Consider the following 12,506-nt stretch of genomic DNA (forward strand, 5'->3'; position numbering starts at 1 on the left):
CCACTCAAAAGTTGATCTTTAGGCATTTCCCACCCACAAGGTGTTTGATGAAATGCCTGAGACAACTCTCCTAAGCTTTTAACATACTTTACCAAAGACATTTGTTGTTAAAGGTGTTAAGATAGCCAATAGACTTGTTAGTAATGATTGCTTTCATATTATCCAACCAAAGACATTTGATTTTTGAGATATGTTAGTAAATGAACATTCATCTAGACATAGAGTTTGTTTAAGATTGTGTCTAAGCTTAAGGTTGATAGTTTGATTGATCGTTTGTCATCCTTAGTTCGATACTTGATCACCCAAGGTCTAATCCCTATGCCCATGAGTTCTCTTTTCCCTTAAATAGAAAGTATCATTCTGTAATTGCTTTCTAGTATTAGTAGTAGTTTAAAACCCCTTTAAATCATTGGTTGCACTTAGATTAAGTAAGTACTTGCATTCTCGGTGCTTTGATATCTCTCAGAACTGGTTCGACAATCACTATACTACAACATTTGTCTTAGGAGCCTTAAAAACTCCTAACATCATAAATAAGTGGATTATATGATTCTCATGAAATTTTAAAGTTTTTTATTTGATTTCTCACTCATTTTTTCTTCTATTATTGTTACTTTTAAAGTAATTAGAGACTCATGATGTACTTTTAATTGTATAGATGTTCTTTTTTTTATCAAAGAGTGTTTCATTCATAATTAAAGGTTTTACGCTCCATTAGAGGAGACTGATACAACAGCGTTGGCAAGAGCCAACTTAGCAACTGAATCAGCTTCAGAGTTTTGCAAGCGAGGAATAAAATGAAATGAAATTACATCAAAGTAGGTGCTAAAATGATAGATATCGAACAAAATCCCATACAGAGCCGGCCTTGATTCCTTCTGTTTCAGCATCTTGATGAGAGTAAGAGAATCAGACATGATCGCAAGGGTTTTAATGTTCGAGAAAGCAGCAGTAATAACTGCCAGACGAATTGCAAGGGCCTCAGCCATCAATGCAGATGATACAAGGCTCCGAGTGGCGGAGATCCGGGGGAGACGAGTCAGGGTGGGAGAGCCAGAGAAGAGACCCCCAGCCCACACATACCAGAGCGGGCATCCCATGTTGCATCAACATGACAAGTAGGACCAGACGTATTAACACGTAAAGATGGGTGAGGTGCGAGATGGTTGTGAGCTAGTGAGATATCTTCAGCAAAGTGAATCTGCGAGTCTTGCCATTCTCGTGCATCAGAGACGGCCTTATAGACAATCTCTGTAGCTGAGTAGGTACGGTCCTCAAAGCAACGCTTATTGCGGGCCTTCCAAAAGCTCCATAGGACCCAGGGCCATAATGGTATAGCGGCACCAGACAGGGGAAGGTTAATAAGTTGCAAGGCTTCAAATATAAGAGTCTTGATTGATGGAGCTAGTGGAGATGGTATAGAGACCATCTTTCAGACTATAAGAGTCTTGATGGAGCTAATTGTATAGATGTTCTTATAAGTTATATAACAAACAAAAACGAAGTTCATGTCTCAAAATCAAATCTACCAGACTTTCGGCCCATAAGGAACCAATTACTTATAGCTTGTTATTTTATATGATTACTATACGAACAATTATCAGGATTCAAAGATTTCTTTGACATTAAGCAGAATTTTTTTTATGTTACATATATATATATATATATATATATATATATATTTATCATTTATGTTGTATTCAATGGTAATTTAGAAATAAGGATTGCATAAATACAAAACCATTACCGCAAGAATATTTGACCCAAAAAAAGAACTAGCAATTATCATCGAGTTAAAATAGGGGACCAACGGATAATAATAACGGAAGAGGAAGCCTGTAAGACCGTAACGAGTAATTATTATCGTTTTGGTCCATCCAAGTCCAAAAACAAAGTGATTTCAATTTTTAATTATGTTTCCAAAAGCAGATTATATGATAGTATTAAACTATTAGTACATTTGAACAAAAAAAAAGACTATTAGTACACCCTACTGCTTTCGTTTTTTTATTCGTGAATAGAACATTTGTCCTTATCCTCCGAGCCCTAATCAACTTTCTTTTGTTAATGTCCATTGTTACTAATTAGTCACTTTCTGGAATACCAATATTAACACTTATTTTTTACGCAAATGTCAATATATTAACTGATTAGCATGATAGAAATACTCTGAGTCTTTTACGTTCTATATAGACACGGAAATAACTTTAATTAATACACCATCATGGAAGTACAGTACATCAGAAATATTTGATTTGAAATTATGCTGTCTTTGCGACGAGGTTTTTATCCGAGATCCGGATTCGATCCGGATCCGATCCGAAAATCCGGAAATCCGGATATTCGGAGGAACCGAATCCGGATCTGGATAGTAAAATGTTGGATCCGTCAAAGCTGAATCCGGATCTGAATATCTTAATTTTTTAGTCTGGATATCCGGATCCGTAAGTTTTATTAATAAATATTTCAAAAATAGTAATATCTATATAAAAAATTAATTTTATTTAATATATTTTTATTTTATAATAGTATATATAAATTTTATGTAAATTTTGTAATATTATACATATAAATAATTAAAAACATTATATATTTTTTTATTTTTAAATTATTGTTCATATTTTATATATATTAATATTATTTTTTATTTATTTTAAGAATCCAAATCCGGATATCCGCCGGATATTACAATTTTTAGAAGGATATCCGACACCCGGATATCCGAGAACCCCGGTTCCGGATAAGGATAGTAAAATTATGAATCCGCCGGATAAGAATCCTGATCCGGATACCTTAAAATTGTCCGGATATCCGATCCGTCCTAGAAAAAAATGCCAGGTCGCTGTGCAATCATGAAACTGATTATTGTTATCCTCCTTTTCCATGACTGTATGCTTTTCTCATTACAAAATTATATTAGAAAAATTATGTAAGCTTAAATATAATCCAAATATTAGTGCATGTTCATTTGTATCTTAAACTCGTACAGGTCCGAGACTCTGAGTCATTAGCGTGTCTATATTTAACTTGAAAACTGATTAGCCAAAGCTGGTGGGAATATGCATATACCTGAGTCAATTTATGAAACCGAAATGATGGTCATCATAATCAATTGGGTGGGTTTGCCATCTAAGACATTTTTTTTTTGAACTGAGCCATCTAAGACATTCCCTGATTCAAATCTCCTTATGGTGGATCATATTTTTGGTTCAGACGATATCATTGCATGTGAGAATGAATCATATCTTAAACATGATCTCGCTGCCAATCCTTTGATTTATGTTCTTTCTCCGGAAAAGAAGGGGGTTATGATTAAATTATTATACATATTGGGTTAATTTGGATAATAATTGAAGTCCAAGCAAATAACCTACCACAGGGGCAACCTTGCTCGCCCAATCTTTATCTCCAAGACATCCACGTCACTGTTTCCACATCAGTTAGGCAAAAGACAGGTCAGATCTCTTCCTTCATTCACTCAAATCGTGCCACGTGTACTATTTCTGGTAACGGCTAGATTCATCTACAACACGTCTTTCTCCAACTCTTTAAAGGTGGTCCTCGTTTTCAGAATGTTATTTTTAATTATTATTACCTACGGCCACTACTTTTAAGTTAAAACTTGTGGCGGATGTTTAATGGTTCAGACAGGCACACAAAATATGCTCTAATAAGCACCATAGATACACAATACATGTTTAACATATCGTACTTAATTTAGTGAATACGTTTAGTTTGTGGATTGTACTCTTATTGGGTGTCCTGTCGTTAGTGCTACTCCTACATATGGTATTAGTAGCTAAAGTGTCATGTGTATGAACTTAGCTTAATTATTCTTACAAGTTTTTTTGTATATTTAAACTTAAAAACATACATATAGTAATAGTACATCATCTTGCCTGGCCATTCTACTTCGGTTTTCGTATAATAATACTTTATTTCAAATGTACGTCCCCTTAATCTAGCTCTTTTAAAAAAAAGAAGTACGTATACATCCAAACAAAGTTAACTATGATAATAAACCTGGTGTTCCTCGATATTTCAGATTTCCAGCTGTTTTTGGTTACGACTAATAATTTAATATTAAATTAAAAGAAAATGTTGCCTTTTATAAAGGGAATTTAATTTGAGCAAATCAAACCTTTACAAGCTTCTAGCAAAAACTTTTGGAGGTAGAGATAAAACGTGAAACAATCGACCAGAGGAACTAAAAAGAGTCTATGTATCCTTATGACTTTTAGGAGAACATGAACCTAGTGACACATGGTGATTCTTGTGAAGGAGACGAACAGAATTGATCAACAGGCTGTTTCCTTATCATGTATACTACAACTTGTTAAATCAGCTTAATAACGAGGACTTCATCAAATGTAGCTCAGTTCACTCAAACACAAATCAGCTGTAACCACATGCGGCCTATTTGATCATGGGCTTGATCCAATAATTAGCCTGAAGGTAGGCCTGTAGAAAATTCTTTCCAAGAACCTTCTTACTTCAAGATTGGTTAGGGAATTAAAGTAACCGGACACTTCATATAAACCAAGACTACATCAAGTATACCATGAAAACGGTAGAGTAATTAGTTGTAGAATCGTGTTAAGTATTTGGTCCAGCCCAGATATATTGGCCCATTTGACACCTTTTTGTTATTGCCGTGCCGTTTTAATTCGGTGGAGCTTTTGGGCTATAGTGTGTACTCACAATAGAGCTGTAAAAGCTAAATGGTTAAAAAAACTCTTGTTTAGCCACCAAGTTGGCAGTTTGCAATGCTAATGGAACTGTAAAAGCTCTAAACTATTGTAAGGATCTTCAAGTTTAATTAATGGCGACCATGTTTGCAAAAAAAGTGTACTCACAATAGGTTCAGTTGCTCGCTCTTTTTTTCTAGCTCATTTGGTAAAATCTTATTGCCATTTACAAGATCAAAAACTAAAATGAAAAAAAAAGACCGAAAACCGAATAGTTTATATAGTTATATTGTCAAAGTCTATAGCTGACATGGTTTGTCAATTTAGATCAGCTTGCTTATTAAGCCCATAGTAATCATAAATTCATAATAATGTTTTGTTATATGTACACTTACTTTTTGGTTTCTCTATAACCTATGGGGGTTGAGTAACCCAATGTGTACCAATGTGTATGTTTTGTTAGGCGACCATACTTTGCCATACGTGGGAGGGAATAAACGTGTGTTAAATTTCTGTTTAATGAAAAGTCTTAAAATCACTTAAAACTTCAGAAACAACATGAAGGTTCTGAGGTGGGCCATTCAGAAATTGATAATCTCGTCTCGCGTTGACAAACAAAACAATTATCAATTCAAGAGGGCATCTGCTCCAGCCTGAGGCGTTCACATTATCCAACCACACGTGGAGCCCAAGTAATCATCCACGTCATCCAAAACCACACTAAACCACATAAAAGGTTGTAGTAAAGAGCCAAAATAACCGGATAAGGAACCATAACTCCATGCCGTCCTCATTTTTTCTTCTTCTCTGTGTTGGAAAATACATTATTTATTTATTTTTGTCATTCTTCTTCCTTGCTTCTGTAACCATATAAAAATCTCCTATATTCAAAATATTTTTGACAATATCACCATCGTGGGTTCATCAGCTTATCTTTCTTCTTGGGAATCTAGATTCTGATCACATTGTATAGTTTATCGTCTTGAGCTATCCACGAGTTGAAGGTGTTAGTAGTATTATACCTACAAGGTTCAAAACTACACATTAATTGGGTTTTAAACAAAAACTTAAAATACATAAACGTAATTTAATTTTGAGCCAAAACATGTCATGTTTTTCATCTTCTATTAATAAGTGTTGAAGAGTTTACTTAGTTAAAAAGCATTATCCTCCTCCAAAATTTAAACTTGAAAATGCGATGTTAAAGGGTTCATCTATGAATGTGTATCCGATCATATAACACTCCCAACTGATATAGGTAAGCTTAAACAATCCAAAATTAAAAACAATTTTCTCAATCATTTTCTTACAGAAGAAAAATATTCGTACAAGTACAACAAATCAAAACTAATAAAATAAAGTAAATACGTAGGTAACCGGTGGTTAGTTTTAAGAATGAAAAAACAATTGATATATCATCTACAGACGTTCCTGAATTTATCGCCACAATAAATAACTTTTGTAGTATTTGATTTTCCAGTTTTTATCAGAAAATAAAAGAAAAAACGATAACCTTTAAAATTGGCTTTAAAGCGCAAAGGCAGCAAGACACACGCCATTTATAAATATGCAAGCAAATATTAAAATCATCTCCATATCCTCGTTTTGCTAAATCCCTGAATCTCTCCAAACTCTCTCTATCTTTCTACTATGGATCCTTACAAGGTAACAACTCTCCCCTATGTCTATCACCTCTTCGTCTTGAATGTTTGGTTAAATCAGGATGATGCTTCTGATTGATGCAGTATCGGCCGGCGAGTTCTTACAACTCTCCATTCTTCACCACCAACTCTGGCGCTCCTGTATGGAACAACAACTCCTCCATGACCGTTGGACCCAGAGGTATCCTCTCTATCTTACTATGACCGTTTCATATGGTTTACATCTGTAAGAAATGTTAACGTTACACACTTCTGTTTGTGTTGGATCTTGGCAGGTCCTATCCTTCTTGAGGATTACCATCTCGTCGAGAAGCTTGCCAACTTCGACAGGGAGCGTATTCCAGAACGTGTGGTTCACGCAAGAGGAGCCAGTGCAAAGGGTTTCTTTGAGGTCACGCATGATATATCTAACCTAACGTGTGCAGACTTCCTCAGAGCTCCAGGTGTACAGACACCGGTCATTGTCCGTTTCTCCACCGTTATCCATGAACGTGGAAGTCCCGAGACCTTGAGAGACCCTCGTGGCTTCGCAGTCAAGTTCTACACCAGAGAAGTAAGTCATCACTTCTTTTTAACAAATTAATAAAAATAGATACTTCTTGCTAAACAAGTAAGGGATTGTTCTTTCCAAACAGGGGAACTTTGATCTTGTCGGAAACAACTTCCCTGTCTTCTTCATCCGCGACGGGATGAAGTTCCCTGACATGGTCCACGCGCTTAAACCAAACCCTAAATCTCACATTCAAGAAAACTGGAGAGTCCTTGACTTCTTCTCACACCACCCTGAGAGCTTGAACATGTTCACTTTCCTCTTTGATGACATCGGTATCCCGCAAGATTACAGACACATGGAAGGCTCAGGTGTCAACACCTACATGCTCATCAACAAATCCGGAAAAGCTCACTACGTGAAGTTCCACTGGAAACCCACGTGTGGAGTCAAGTCTCTTTTAGAAGAAGATGCAGTCCGTGTAGGAGGAACCAACCACAGTCACGCCACACAGGACTTGTATGACTCCATTGCTGCTGGAAACTACCCTGAGTGGAAGCTCTTTATCCAGGTCATTGATCCAGCTGACGAAGACAAGTTCGACTTTGACCCACTCGATGTCACCAAGACCTGGCCTGAGAATCTTTTGCCTCTCCAACCCGTTGGTCGTATGGTGTTGAACAAGAACATTGATAACTTCTTTGCGGAGAATGAGCAGCTTGCCTTTTGCCCTGCTATCATTGTTCCTGGGATACATTACTCGGACGACAAGCTGCTTCAGACGCGTGTCTTCTCTTATGCTGACACTCAGAGACACCGTCTTGGTCCGAACTACCTTCAGCTGCCAGTTAATGCACCCAAATGTGCTCATCACAACAATCACCATGAGGGGTTCATGAACTTCATGCACAGGGACGAGGAGGTATATGAAATATGACAGTATATTAGTATCTTTATATTAAACTTTTGGAAGCTAGAATGTGGTTATCTTACAAGAAGATATGTTGTTATAGGTAAACTACTTCCCATCGAGGTATGATCCTGTTCGTCATGCTGAGAAGTATCCAACTCCACCTGCTGTCTGCTCTGGGAAACGTGAGAGGGTAAGTAATCATATCAACACAAGGATTTTTCACACAAGAAACATATGAACTAATAGTTTACTGTTGTGTGTTTGCAGTGTGTTATTGAGAAAGAGAACAACTTCAAGGAGCCTGGAGAGAGATACCGTTCCTTTACACCAGAGAGGTTTTTTTTTTTTTTTTTTTTTTAAATGATGATGATGTCCAAGGCATCTATATGTTCTTGATGTTATACGGTTTGGTTTTGACTTCAGGCAAGAACGTTTCATCCGTAGATGGATTGAAGCCTTATCTGACCCCCGCATCACACATGAAATCCGCAGCATCTGGATCTCTTACTGGTCTCAGGTATAACATCTGTGAGATAATCAGATAATGTTTTTTTTTTGACAAAAATAATCAGATAATGTTGGTGAAAGTTTTTACCATTTTTGTCACTGATGTGGTAAATATGTTGTGTGAAAACAGGCTGACAAAACTCTGGGACAGAAGCTTGCAAGCCATCTGAACGTGAGACCAAGCATCTAAAATGGGTGAACAAGATTCTTGATTCGTCCTTGTGTGGTTCTAATAGGCAGAGAAAAAAGATGGGAAGGGATCAGACCCTATAAATATAATCTTCGTCATGTGGCTCCTATGTTGTATGTTGTAATATTATCTGTTTAAAGACTTAAAAAAAACCTTGTGTGTTGTATTGTGACCTTAGTTTTTGTCTCATGTTCTTTAGAATAATACATCAAAGATTTATAATAGTAATCGGTGTTAGTTGATCAGAGCTCCTTTACTTGAATTCTTCCTTCAAAAACGTGAAATCTAGAATTCTACTTTCATAACAAACTCGAGTTTATTACACTAAAAAAAAGGTAAGAACCACATAATCGAAAGACCTATAGACAAGAGCGTACTGTTATTACACATGTTCTGGACGTAACCAATTGACAAGAGCGTGCTGTTACTACACATGTTCTTGACGTAAGGGAAGAGCAAGTATGAAACGAAGAAAACAACAAAGGCCATATAGTCTTCTGTTTGATTTGTGTAGTCATAGAGAACTAAGAGTTGTCAATATGCGATGTAGAACTGGCGACATCTGAGAAACGTTAATTACATCAAAGTTCTTTTTTTCTTCAGAAACAAATTCACTTTTTGCCTTAGAGAGACCGAATCAATTGTTCCAGTACTCATGCGTGAAAATTTTTTTTTTTCTCAAATACTCTTACTCTAAATTCTATTTTATTTTGATTTAGTTTTTATTCGAAATCTGATTAAAAATCTAATATACCCTTAATAAATCCACTTATTTACATGCTATGCCATTAGACCTAATCTCTCTTTCAATCTTCGATCTCAATCTCTTGTTCTTCGAATTGCCTTTTTTTTTTTTTATGAATTATCTGTTTCTCATTCTCTTTCAATATGTTTTCCTCTTGTTCTTTAACTAATATATTCTTCTTCAAATCTCTTCTACTCTTTTATGAATCCTTCATTCCTTTTCTTTGATTTCTTCTTCTACTTCGATCTGTTCTTCTCATTTTCTGTTTTGTTGGTCTTTTTTTGCGATTTAAGATTTTTCTACGATTTCTTCTTCTTCTTATTTGATTTTCTCTCTTAGATTTGGCATGTGACATGATATATGAAAAATGTAAAAGTAAAACTTTAACCCAGAAACAAAGTTTTACTAAGTTATACAATCATTTAAGTACAACTTTGTAAAACTATAGAACATGGTTAAACTAGGTACAAAGTTTTATAAATTTGTACCATGACAATAGTACAACTTAGTAAAACTTTGTGCCTAGTTTTACCAAATGTACAACCGTTTAAATATAACTTGGTAAAATTGTGAAACTTGTAAATTGTAAAACTGTAAAACTGTCAAATTTGGTAAAACTGAAAAACTAGATGAAACTTGACCATGATTATTGAGATCTAAAATTTTGAAATTTGAAATTTGATTTGGAGGAAAAAACAAGGGCAAAATTGGAATTGTCTTATTTCATTAAAAATAAGAATACACCAGAATAAGTAAGAGTATAGAGAATTTTTTTTTCGCTCATTAAGAGCATTTGAGATTATTACTCAGAGAGACAAGTAAATACTACACGCTTAAAAGTTACCTCTCTACTTTGTTCATAGGGTGATTGGTGAAGATTCTGCGGTGGTCGGCGACCTCTCTGGAGCATGCAGCGGTCTTCCCCTCTCGGATCCTTGTGCAACAAGACGGAGTAGCCCAGATTTGACGGTCTTTGGAGGTGCTCCTCAAATCTCACGGCGAGTCGGATTGGTTTAGAACTTTACAACTAACACAACTTTCACAAAAATTCTATTTAAAATAAAAATTATCATAAGAGAGTTAAACTATACATTTAATAATAATTAATTTTTTCATGGTTTATAACTAACACAATCTCCATATAAAATGAAACTTTTGTTATCATATTATATACAAACACTATTACTATATATTAATGTATAAATTAATATGAATTGAATCTTACTTGAAAAAAATATCACTAGAAATTTTATTAAATTTATGAAAATCCACATATATATAGTTATCTTTCTTCTTAATAACATTTTATGTTTTATACTTTAATTGCAAGTGTGGATTTATTTGTCACAAAAGTTCATATTTCTTGGATTATTAATAATTTTAGACGAAAAAAACTCAGCCAATACAGTAATCCTACTACCGTAAAAACTTTATAAATTAATAATGTTAAGCCTGTGATATTTTATTTATTTATAGAGTTATTAATTTACAAAAAAAAATCCTTTTTAGATTTTATTTTATTTTATAATTCGATTTTAGTGTATATACATTAATTAAAATTTTGAAATTCAATATTCATATTGATTTTATTATATTATTTGGTGCATATAGAATATGTTTTATAGAATTCAAATGTGTTTTTAGATATAAGTTTACTAAATCTCATAAAAATATATTAAGCATTAAGAAAATGTAAGATAATTATATTATGAATATAAGACAATTAATATAATGGTTTGTTTGTACTTATACAATATATATATATATATATAAATTTTTATTTTTTAATTTTTAATGGGACCATATATTTACCTAAGATTTTCTAAAAAAATATTATCCTATTATTTTATTGATTTGTGTCATATTTTGAACCAACCTAACTAGGGACTAGAGACATTTATTAATTTATGGTGTTTATTAATTCATCGAGTACTAATTTATATAGTTTCTATTATATATATGTATATATTTACGAGAGTTTTTTTTTAAAGATGAAATGCCATTCTTAATGTACGATAATATTAATCAGTCATATATAGTTGTTGATAAAAATCAAATACGATACTACAAAATCATACTTATACTTTTAAAAAGTAATAAGATAATCAAAAGAAAAAAATATAAAATATATTTATTTAAAAACTATCTACCAAAAAATCGCATTCAGTTTAAGAATTAAAATTATCTTATAACGCCCCAAAAATATTATAAATATTACATTATTTTGAACTTTTAAAACTATATTTATCCCGCAGATTCGTGGACAAGCATTTAGTTATTGAGTAAAAAAATAGGAATTTCTATTTTTTCCTATTTATAAAGAAATAAAGTAGCAATCTCTAATTAGAGGAAGAAAATGGAAATGGGTTGAAGTAAATTTATCTCTAAATACTATTATAAAAGAAAATATATGGACGAATTGAATATATGCTCTAAGACATCTAGAATCTATTTTTTCTATTTCTTCCTATAAAATAGACGAAATCTATAATAGAAATGATATTTACTTCAGTGTATATCTCTAGATATCAAACTCTACATATTGAGTAAAATATAGAGAAATATTATTTTCATCTATAAATAGAAAAAATAACAATATCTAATTTAGAGTAAGAAATATAGATGAATTAGAATAATTTTACCTCCACATGTTATTATATAAATAAATATAGAAGTGAACAGGAGATGCTCTAAGAAGATGATATCTGAGGTTAGTGGTCTCTTATAGTTGTTAACAAAATTTTCAATCACTAATGCAGAAAATCTGAAGATTTCCTTTTTCTTTTTTTTATATATTCAATTTTAGGTGTCTGTGAAAGAATAAATATTATCCCACAATATTGAAACATAAGGTGTGACTGGTAAAAAAAAAAGTAGAGTAAATAGGTGGCAATAAAAGGATAAATGAAAAGTGGAAAAAATGTATTATTTGTTATAAATCAATTGGTGGATCTCCATAACCGGCCCGGTCCATAACCGGCCCAAACCCTAGAGAGAGACGGTCCAAACCCTAGAAAGAGAGGCGGCGGCCGCGGCATGGAGAGAGAGGGAAAGTCGGCTAGAGACTTTCCATTCTTCTAGTTTTCCTATTTCATGTATGTTTATGATTCGTAATCTTTCCATTTATGTATTTCCATTTATCTCTCATGTAACCCTTATATAAAGGGATCTCTTATTCATTAATAAAACATATAAATATTCAGACCTAAAACCTTCGTTTTATAACACGTTATCAGCACGATAGCCTCTAACACCCTGAGCCTAAAACCAAACCCCTAAAACCCTAAACAAAAAGAATCTACCTCGGAACTC

General features: G+C 33.6%; 2 protein-coding genes across 2 annotated transcripts; one reads left to right on the forward strand and one right to left on the reverse strand.

Annotated features, from left to right (window-relative positions):
• Positions 1–704: 704 nt before the first annotated feature.
• LOC106331085 lies at positions 705–1,429 on the reverse strand. Its single transcript, XM_013769431.1, has 2 exons — positions 1,084–1,429; positions 705–958 (listed from the first exon to the last, which is right to left on the reverse strand). The coding sequence occupies exons 1-2, from the start codon at positions 1,427–1,429 to the stop codon at positions 705–707; spliced, it is 600 nt and encodes a 199-aa protein (XP_013624885.1).
• Positions 1,430–6,176: 4,747 nt separating this feature from the next.
• On the forward strand, positions 6,177–8,673 carry LOC106335797 (catalase-2). Its single transcript, XM_013774413.1, has 8 exons — positions 6,177–6,353; positions 6,434–6,530; positions 6,625–6,902; positions 6,985–7,761; positions 7,853–7,942; positions 8,020–8,087; positions 8,176–8,269; positions 8,390–8,673. The coding sequence occupies exons 1-8, from the start codon at positions 6,339–6,341 to the stop codon at positions 8,447–8,449; spliced, it is 1,479 nt and encodes a 492-aa protein (XP_013629867.1). The 5' UTR covers positions 6,177–6,338; the 3' UTR covers positions 8,450–8,673.
• Positions 8,674–12,506: the final 3,833 nt, after the last annotated feature.

Source organism: Brassica oleracea, chromosome C3 (assembly GCF_000695525.1).
Source record: "Brassica oleracea var. oleracea cultivar TO1000 chromosome C3, BOL, whole genome shotgun sequence".
Classification (NCBI taxonomy): Eukaryota; Viridiplantae; Streptophyta; class Magnoliopsida; order Brassicales; family Brassicaceae; genus Brassica; species Brassica oleracea.